This window comes from Gossypium arboreum, chromosome 8 (genome assembly GCF_025698485.1).
Source record: "Gossypium arboreum isolate Shixiya-1 chromosome 8, ASM2569848v2, whole genome shotgun sequence".
Classification (NCBI taxonomy): Eukaryota; Viridiplantae; Streptophyta; class Magnoliopsida; order Malvales; family Malvaceae; genus Gossypium; species Gossypium arboreum.
Window position 1 is genome coordinate 93901022 of NC_069077.1, and position 9721 is coordinate 93910742.

Sequence of the window (9721 nt, forward strand, 5' to 3'; positions counted from 1 at the left end):
TGCAAATTCAAATAATGATGAACTCGATTAAAGACCTACAAATGATTATAAGGAGCATGTGTTAACCCAATAAATATGTATTAAAACAATCAAATAAAAATTGCATATGATATCTATTTTTTGTTTATTTTATTAGTAATCATATTATCAATTACTTTTAAAACTAAAATAATACATATGATGATTTAATTTTAATTTTTATTATTTGTTTAGAAATTATTTTATCATACTAATATATTTTATGTAATTAATATTTTTTAAAATTCTAAATTATATAACTGTATAATTATAATTTATCTTGCCAAACATGAAAGAAGAAATTATGATAGAATTACACCTAACAACCAAATACATTTAGAAAAGTATAAATCTTTACAATTACATTACTACTCTAATAATTACAATTTCATTTAGTTGTCCATACATGCCTTAAATAATTATATTATTGAAACCAAGCTGGACCAACTACTCAGATTGATGATTGTTAGACCGGCAACAAATCAATCATGACCAATTTGGTTTTTAAAACATCCGAGACCTCGGATGGAAAAAAAAAAAAGAAGCAGCAATTTCTATACTTGCCTATAATATGAAAAACGCAAAAGAAGTGATTAAAAAATGACAAATACCAATCACAGATCATGAATCAACCCAAACACCTATCATCCAATTTAATAAAAGCTTAATTGACCATCGAAAGAAGGAACAGTAAGGAGTTCCGGTTGAGGCATCAACATTTTGATATTTAAATTAATGTGATTATGTTTGAAGTGCCTGCTTTACAGTTTATCAACCTTCTATGGTTTTAGATTTAACTTAAAATATTTTATTGCCTGCTTGTATTTTTACAGAGTTCATAATAGACGTAAATATTAGATCAACAATCAGGGTTTTGTATTGAGTGCTTTCCAAGTAACAAAATAAACCTTGGCCTCTATGACAAAAAAAGGAAAATTGCACTCCAGTCTGATGGTATTCCATGTGAGAAACAATTAGTATACTATAACTCTCAGCGGATCCTTTGAGAGGGTCAAAGGTGTATATATATATGTATATATATAAAAGAATAAATAGGCCAACACTTGACTATGAAATTCAGAAATCAATTTAAGGAATCAATACCTCATAAACTTGATTTTCCTGAATATTTGGAGTGCCTCAAAAATTTAGGCTCACTTAACACTCTAATTGAGTATTATAAATTATCCTCGAAGTGCACTGATAGAGCAAGCCGTCCCCAACTTTGACCAACCTGGCCCAACTTGTTTTCCTCGTATACGAAACTAGCCCATATTTAAACCTGGCCCAACTTGTTTTCCTCGTATACGAAACTAGCCCATATTTAATCACAATCTCAAATGATGTAGACCACCTTATGCCTTTGCATGATTTGAGTCAAACAACCAAATTCTTATCTCTCATCAATATCATGATGTGCCTTGGTTTTCACTTTCTTTATAATATAGCACCTTCTGTACATAAAACATCATGTATCCTTGTGCAGCTCTCACGATGCTCTCATTAACTGGAGTAATCCATGCATCATCACACTTGTACCATTGGTTACTTAATCGCAAATAAGTCACGTAATGGCCGGCATCTAATCTGCCTGAGTGCGTCACAACAGCAAACAACTCAAATTCAGTTGACAAGTCATTGGATGCATCTTGTTCATCTCCATCAAAAGGAAAAATCCTGTTTCCAAATCGACTCCTCAAAATGGAAGAAGAAAGATAAGGAGCCATGTCCAATGAAAATGGGAACTGCAGAAACCTGTCAACCTTCCTTGACATCTTTCGTATTGATGAATGTTCAAATCTTTTAACATGAAAGCATGAAACCAGGGGAAGCTTTCTTATGGACATCTGCTTAAGGGACTCTTGCCTCACCTGACACTTTTGGCAGAAAAATTTCTGGTCAGACCCCAACTTTTCAGCTCTCGTAAATCGTTCTAAGCAACCGTTTAAGGTAGATATCCCACCGTTTTGATTCGGATGCATACAGTCTGCCTCAACATTGCAAGAATTAAGGGATTTTGCAGATGAAGACTTCCCAGAACCTCCTTGGTTTGGTTCCAAGTCCAGGGAGATGTCTACACATGGGTCATATGTTGTGGATGTGAAACCACAAACCATACACATGACATCCGATCTCAAAATACCAGAAAATACTCTATGTGCAATGCAACAATCTCCACCGCCTGCTGCATATCAAGGAATGGGGTCATGAAATTACCAACTATAAGAGATTGGTTATCACCCAAAATTCTAATTCATTTATAAAGAATGGCATCAAAAGCTGCAAACACAAGCTCACCGTTCAAACACTATAGAAAATAAAATATTTAATTGGACATGCATTCAATTTTAATAAATTGAGTAACATGCTTCTAAAAAGGTTGCCCAAAGCCAACTTCATAAAGAAAGCAATTATAATCGTAGATGCTAATTTCCGACTACAGTTAACAGAAAGCAATGAATCAACACCCCCCCCCCCCCCTTTTTCTTCGACTTTATTTTGACCAAGAATGGAGATTGCTAGTTCTGGATTCACCTTTTCAAGAAAAAAGCGAGTGATATATAATGTTTCACTCATTGCAGCCCAACCAAAGCCTCAACGACAACTTATGGTTAGTATTTCTTACTTCTGCTTCAGATCATTAACTTGTGTCTCCAGGCAGAATATTAAACTCAAAAACATGAAAAGAGCAGCAGCATACCATAACAGAACCCAAGGAATAATCAACATTTAGTCATTACTAATACTACCAGAAAATAGCAAGTAATGGAGCAAGAGGTAGAGAAAATATGGTTTAAGTTCGGACAACCTTGCATGCAACTAGCCCGAACTTCAAGTTCAAAGGACTTCAAGATATCTTTGTAAAACTAAAAGACACTCCCTCTCCTCTTTTGGGACCAGGATCAATCTTGTTAGAGGATGGGATCCTATACATGACAAAGGGGAAGTAATGTGAGAATTGAGTGAGGTGAGAAACTCCTAAGATGAAACCAAGTAGGCTAAGGAAGGTTGACTTACAGAAGTAAAGCAGTTGACATCATCAAGCCTGCAGTCCTAAATCTGAGAGCACTTGCCAACTCCTAGGGCAAGAAAGACGAGACCTAAACCTCATGCCCTGCAGTTAATATCAGGGTTACTTCTTAATCTTGAGAAAAATCTCCGTTGATGTTGATTTAAAAAAAAATATATACTAAGTAAAGAGGAACAAACTAACATTAGCTGACATGACTGCATTAACGTAGCAGCAAGTTTTTCACTGCATGATTTCTGCATTTCAACTAACTACATTCTCCAGGAATTTATTCTATGCAGATTCACATATGCCTCCTGGTAACTATGATTTGGCCAATTAAGCACAACAGCACCACACAACCCCATCCTAAGCACAAACCATACTGAAGATTCCTAACCAAATTTACCAATCCTAATTGTAATCCCAAGTTGACCAATGCAGAGTTGCAGACAAATAATCCTAACTGTAATTCCAAGTTGACCAATGCAGAGTTGCAGACAATTTTTTTTTTTCCAGAATGCCAAACTAAAATGAACAACCCAGTGAAGTCTTAGGAATTACAGACAACATGGCCTGGTAGAAGTCAACAGGGTACCGCATTGATTAAAGTTAGACTAAAGACGATTACCTTAGTAACTTGACGTGCTACACTTCAAAACATTCACATTTTTTTATCAATGCAAAAGATAAATATCCTTCCGGAACAAACACCTTTCGGAGAAACTAACAAGCATGCAAATAGCACATAAATTACTAATAACTGAACAAATGTTAGCCAATAATTACAAAGTCGTGAAGAGCTTAAGAAGATCCGGACCCAAAATCAAACTCCTTATTTTTAAGAGTTGCTTCAATTAATGGATTACGTTATATAAACAATACACTCAAACTCCACCTATGAACAATCCTAGCATAAGCATTCATATCGCATTCTAGAAATGCAACTTAAAGTCACTACCACAACCTTACAACAGTAAGAAAGGTAGTCACCTGGACTTTGGGACTTCCTTTTATCCTTCTCCACCTTTTCATGAATTCCCTCAAGCATGGAAATGAAAAATTCATGGGCATCCTGCTGCTCATAACTAGCCAAATTTGCCGCATGTTGCCACCAACTACAAAAACCTTAACATTAATCCCACTTCTTTTACCACAAAACAAATACTAGCAACCCACACAATACCAATATAGTGATAAAAAATACAAAAAAAAGGAAGAAAAAAAGGCTTTTATTACTCTCAGATTTTATTTTATTAAAAAATGATTTTGACGAAACTAACCTGTACAAGAACTTAGCTGGACTATAAGGAGTCCGATCCCCCGAGAAAACAGCCGAGAATATCGCGTCCATGTCACAAGCCAAACACAATCTTGAATTTTTAGTGCCATTAATAGCACCATTTTTTTGCTGACAATAATATCTATTATGTCGATCGCCTAAGAAATAGTTTCGCAAAGGCGGCGTATGGAGCAACGCTTGTAATATTGAATTCATAAAGCAGGTATTCCCCAAATTATTCAATCCACGTAATCCCCAAGGTTGTTGTGTTGACGAAACCAATGAGGCATTCGTCGCGTCCAGAAGAGGGATCGACTGATTTCCCCTGGAGATGTGTTCTCCTGAATCTGGCTCCCACGGACGATAATCTACTCGACGGCGCTTTCGTAGATTCTCCGGTTGAGATCCAGCAACGCTGCACTGCATTGCGGTGGATCCGGAAGTGGAGGTGGTTGCGGTGGCGTTGACAGTCTGAGCGAGGACGACGGCAGCGTCGAAGTCGCGATCGTATACCTGGTCACCGCACGCACAGCAAAATAGCTCAGCTCTGTCGACGTCTACAGCGATCTCATGACCAGGGATGGAAAGCGCGTGATCAGACGCGTGGGAGTGAAGAAGAGGCGCGTGACAGAACACTGCGGCACATGCGACGCACGCGTAGAGTCTCGAACGGGAAGATTCCTCGCACGTGCCGCATCGTGGGACCTCAGAAGGTTCCCTCCTTATGGCGGCGCGACCGCCGGGCGGCTTGACGCGGATACAATCATGTAGGGCGCGAAAGGGCTTGGGGCCGTTGCGGAAACGGAAGTCGAGGAGGTGAGGACACGGCTGAGGCGAAACGTGGCCGTTGATCTTGGAAGACATGGTGGTGGCGGGGTGGTGAAAGTCGCGTTGGGAATAGAAACCCTAGATATGAAGGACATAAGGGTCATGGATCTGGATCAGGGAAGGGGAAGATCAACGGCTGAGATTGTTCGATTGATAGTCAAGGAGCATTGAGTTTGATGAGAAGATGTTGGGAGTATGTATCAGATCTTGTCCATGCTCATGCATTGATCGGATTTCATATGTATCTTTTTAGAAATAAAATGTAATTTTTGTCTTTCTTTTTTTATGTATATATATTTTTTATGCATTCTTCCAAGAATGAATGAAATAGAAAATAGAAAAGCTATTGAATACTTGCTGAAGAAGGAAACATTCATTTTGGTGTTTTTATTTTTTTATAATAAATTATGCCTTTCTTTTCAATAGTAGTAATTTCCTTTGTTTTCTTCTTTTCTTTGTCCTTTTTCCGACATAATAAATATGATAATTTGTGTATTATCTTATATTATAAAGCATCTTATTTTTGGTACAATTTACAGTATTTTATATTTGTAAAAATATTGATATATTAGTAATTTTATTATATACATAATTTAAAATATTCATGTCTGTGTTAAAATAATGTAATTTTCATACTGGATTATGTTTTGTTTTTTACATGCTGCGTTTAGTGTTCATATCTATTTTCGTATCAATTTATATATAAAATGAGAGATTAATTGAAGTAAGGTGATAAATTAAATGGACCAATTTGAATATTATACTCTTAACAATTTCGGACCCTATATTTAATTTAAGCTAATATTATCCTTTTGATCAACGATATTTGGGTTTTTTTTTTCTTTCATGTGAAGTAAACTAAAAGGTAGGATTTGGTTTTAAGCAGATAAAGGGGGCATCATTTTCCTCATAGGCACTTGTATCTCAAGGCAGGGAAGAGGGTCATCATATCTACAATGCAATGACGCATCTTTGTAAGAAATTTTAATATCCATATTTTACATTAACAATTCATATAATTTGAAACATTTATGTATTCATTTTATAAGTTGACACTTAACAAAAATTGAAATCGATCCTTTCCTATGATATAAATATTCGACTGAAAATAAGAATGCTAACCTGGGTTAAATTCGGTGGCTAATATGTAGTTAATAAACTACTAATCCTTATCCTGGAAATCACATGGCCTCCAATCATTTCGGCAGTCATGCGAGGACCCCCATTTCTCCTTTTATAATTATAATGATATAGTCCCAGAGACTATTCATGAACCCACCAACCAAAGCTCAATAATTTGGTTGTCTGGTAACTAAACCACCACTGCCCGTTATCATCGAAATCCAATAATACCAACATAAATATTTGTAACACAAATTTATATGTATAAAAATATAATACTTTAAATATTAACTATGAGACATACTGGAATTGACAAGTCCACCCAACCACCTTGTATAGACATTTTAGTTTCACCTTGACCAAAGGGTTAAAGATCAAACCTGTTACTGTTAGTCTTTTCATCATATCATCCACTGGTTGACATAAAAGACAGTCTCAGTTTAGCAATGTAAGCAGAGAGCACAACCAAGATCATAAACATCAATCATGGCAGCTTCTTTTCCAACTATAACAAAAGGAACGTCGATAATCATTGGCTTTAAATGGGTTTAGCAATGCTTGCTCAGCTTCTAGGCTGGCAATTAAGGAAAGGCAACTAATATTTCATGTAAATGAAGCTTTGGGTGCATCAAATTTAGAAATAAAGAGCCACCAGCAAGAATGGAACTTGTTAGGAACATGTACCTGGAACTTCTAACATCATGGACATGAAAGGAAATTCTTACAGCTAATGGCAGCTCCAAGACCTGTCAAATGTTTTCTAATATGATCTGATACAGTGTTTGTATTGCACAAGATAACAGAAACAAGCATTTACACTATTGCCAATGCAGAGCAAAAGCAAGAACCATATAATTCATTGCAACATATAGACAGACTACCTTTGAGTACTAGGCTTTCAAAATGTCAATAATAGGTAATGACCTGAGGCATCAGGATGCCATGTTACTCAGGCTCAGGTGAGCTTTTCCACATATTTGGAGAGTCCTTAAGTTAGGTTGTGTGCTTATAAGCTACATGTCCAAGTAAACAATTCAGATGTTAACTCATAACCAAGTTTAATATCAGAGGCAGAAAGCATTGTAAGAAGCTTAAAATGATCCTTTTCTGCTCCCTTGTCTCATGAAGCATTCAAGATGACAAACACATGAATTTCCATCAAAAGGAAGTGATGAAATGTACATGTTAATTGTTTTACAGGCATTTCAAAACATATAATCTTTGGTAGGCTTTTACATTCTACTTTTGATTCAATATACAACGTTTTTCATTTCATGGAATAATTATATTCATAAATTTTCTTTTCGCAAAAGCTAACCACCATTTATTTGGAGTTCCATTGGGCCTATAGGCAACACTCAACAATCTCCCACTCGTTTCTTCTCTGATTTGCTTCAGATAACTCCTGAGTAGTTCTGCATTTAAGAAAGAAACGAATTATATGGTAGCAAGTTATCAAAACTTTGGTACTTGAAGTGGTTAATGTAACATCAGAAAGGATCAAGAATTTGCTGTAGCAGACAGAAATGAAAAGTTTTACAAAAATATTCCAAGCATTGCAAACCTCCTCCAACACTTGCAGCATACTGATAGAGAAAGCAATATCCAAAAAAACAACAGACAACATTTTCATGTTGACCAAAAGTGAGGACTTTTAAACTACTTGATCCTTCAAGTTAAGATGAGCATAAGCCATAAAGTCAAGGATTGCATCACATGTTATATGAAACAATAACTGGAAAGTAGAACGTACGTTTTATTTGCATAATTCTCAATATTCCATGCAAAAACAAGTCGATCTATTGTTGCCCGAAGACAAGAAAAAGATTTAAGTACAAAGAGGCAGCTAGCTAACTAAAAGGGTTCAGTACAACTCACTACGATGCTTGGAACATGCGTCACAAGTACCCTATACTTCAGTTCAATGTCACATAAATGATATATCAAATGAAAAAGAAGATAGTAACAGATTTACCTGCTTCCTTTTGAGACTGTGGGAGCACAAAAAGCCCCGGAAAAGGAAAACCAGATTCTCCAGGTACAGGAACGTTTTCCAAGCCCAAGTTAATGATTGCCTTGGTCCCTTCAGCCAAGGTCCTACAGCCCTCAAGCCTCTTCAAAGCCACATTTATGTAGAAAGTCAAATATATAAGGAGCTTATCTGCAGGGCTCTTAACATCAAAGTTTCTAAAGAACACATTGGCACGAAAGAATGTGATCGCTTCATCAACAATATCAGTTTTACCTGCAAAAAACCATCTTGAATTACCAACTCAAAAATTAAGGATATAATATTGAGAACTACCTAATGAAGGTTATATAATCCAACCTTGATCTGAAACAGGAGCAGGACCCTTTATATGACTTTTCAAAGGAAGTAAAGGGAAGCCACAAGCTTTAGTAATTCCTTCCTCATCAATAAAACTAGAGTGATAAACCTGGCATTTAATAACGAATTCCAAATGAATGAACCAAAAAATCATAATTAAAACTCTGGTGAACTACATGCATAATCTAGCAGTGGAAGGGGAGGTAAGAGATTAATTCAAAAACCATTTTCCTTGACTACTTTTCCCAAACAACCAAACGAGGCAATCAGATTTTCCCTCAAAAGAAAGAGGGCAACCAAATGTTTCTGCAAAGAACAACAGTAAAACACAAAATTACAATAAAAAAGTATGACTTTTTACACTAAAGTAAGAAATTCCCTATCCACAATATATAAGAATTAAAGGAAAAAACATATGAAATACTCAATTCAGATAGTTTCTTTACATGGAAGTGAGCAAGACCTGAAATCCGAAAAATATAACCTAAACCCATCAAATCATAGACGCCATTAGATGAAAAATCAAGGCAAACCCATTATAGTAAGAGGAAATTCATTCAATTCTGTATAATGAGCAAAGAGAAACGTTTAAGGGTAGATAAAAAGGGGGGGGGGGAGAAATATAGCAACAAAAGTTTCTAACAAAAATTTTGTGGTTGATCTTGACCAATAGGGTGTTGATCCATACAATCATAAGTTGGAAATTGGGGGGGGGGGGGGGAGGGGGGAAGATGGAGCAACTTACTGCCAACAAACGCTTTTCAACTAAACGGGCGAGACCAAGTTTCAACAGCAATTTCTGGTTTTGCTTGATTTCTTTGAGCTAAAACCATTTAACTGTCTCTTGATCCTCTACTGCTACTATAAGAATTGAGATTGAAGATTAAACGACAAAGCCCAGGCGAAGATTGAAATATAAAAGGAATGGCCCATATGATCAAACAAAGAAGACATCAGGCCCACCTCTGTCATCAGTACACCACTTATAAGATTCCCAAAACTAAGGGCTTTGTAAAAATTGGGTCAAATCGGATTCCTAGGCTCTCAAATTATTGGTCTACAGTGGAATTAATCGAATTTAAAATACCTTTATTTTTAAAATCAAATTCAATAGACCTAAATATATATTTAA

The 9721-nt window shown here is 36.0% G+C and overlaps 2 protein-coding genes across 4 annotated transcripts; both read right to left on the reverse strand.

The window, feature by feature from the left end:
- Positions 1–803: 803 nt before the first annotated feature.
- On the reverse strand, positions 804–5552 carry LOC108452125 (ubiquitin C-terminal hydrolase 22-like). The gene is made up of 3 exons (XM_017749886.2): positions 4312–5552; positions 4022–4146; positions 804–2200 (listed from the first exon to the last, which is right to left on the reverse strand). Exons 1-3 carry the CDS (start codon positions 5172–5174, stop codon positions 1428–1430), a joined length of 1761 nt encoding a protein of 586 aa, XP_017605375.1. The 5' UTR covers positions 5175–5552; the 3' UTR covers positions 804–1427.
- A 1788-nt stretch (positions 5553–7340) lies between these two features.
- Positions 7341–9483, reverse strand: LOC108452141 (actin-related protein 2/3 complex subunit 3). 3 transcript variants are annotated; one of them, XM_017749905.2, is made up of 6 exons: positions 9335–9443; positions 9036–9073; positions 8814–8895; positions 8590–8698; positions 8236–8505; positions 7341–7675 (listed from the first exon to the last, which is right to left on the reverse strand). In XM_017749905.2, exons 3-6 carry the CDS (start codon positions 8814–8816, stop codon positions 7533–7535), a joined length of 525 nt encoding a protein of 174 aa, XP_017605394.1. In that variant the 5' UTR covers positions 8817–8895; positions 9036–9073; positions 9335–9443; the 3' UTR covers positions 7341–7532. The 3 variants fall into 3 exon arrangements, with proteins under 3 accessions (XP_017605394.1, XP_017605402.1, XP_017605387.1); XM_017749913.2 differs by having other exon boundaries at positions 9036–9152; positions 9335–9434; XM_017749898.2 differs by lacking the exon at positions 9036–9073 and having other exon boundaries at positions 9335–9483.
- Between the last annotated feature and the right edge of the window lie 238 nt (positions 9484–9721).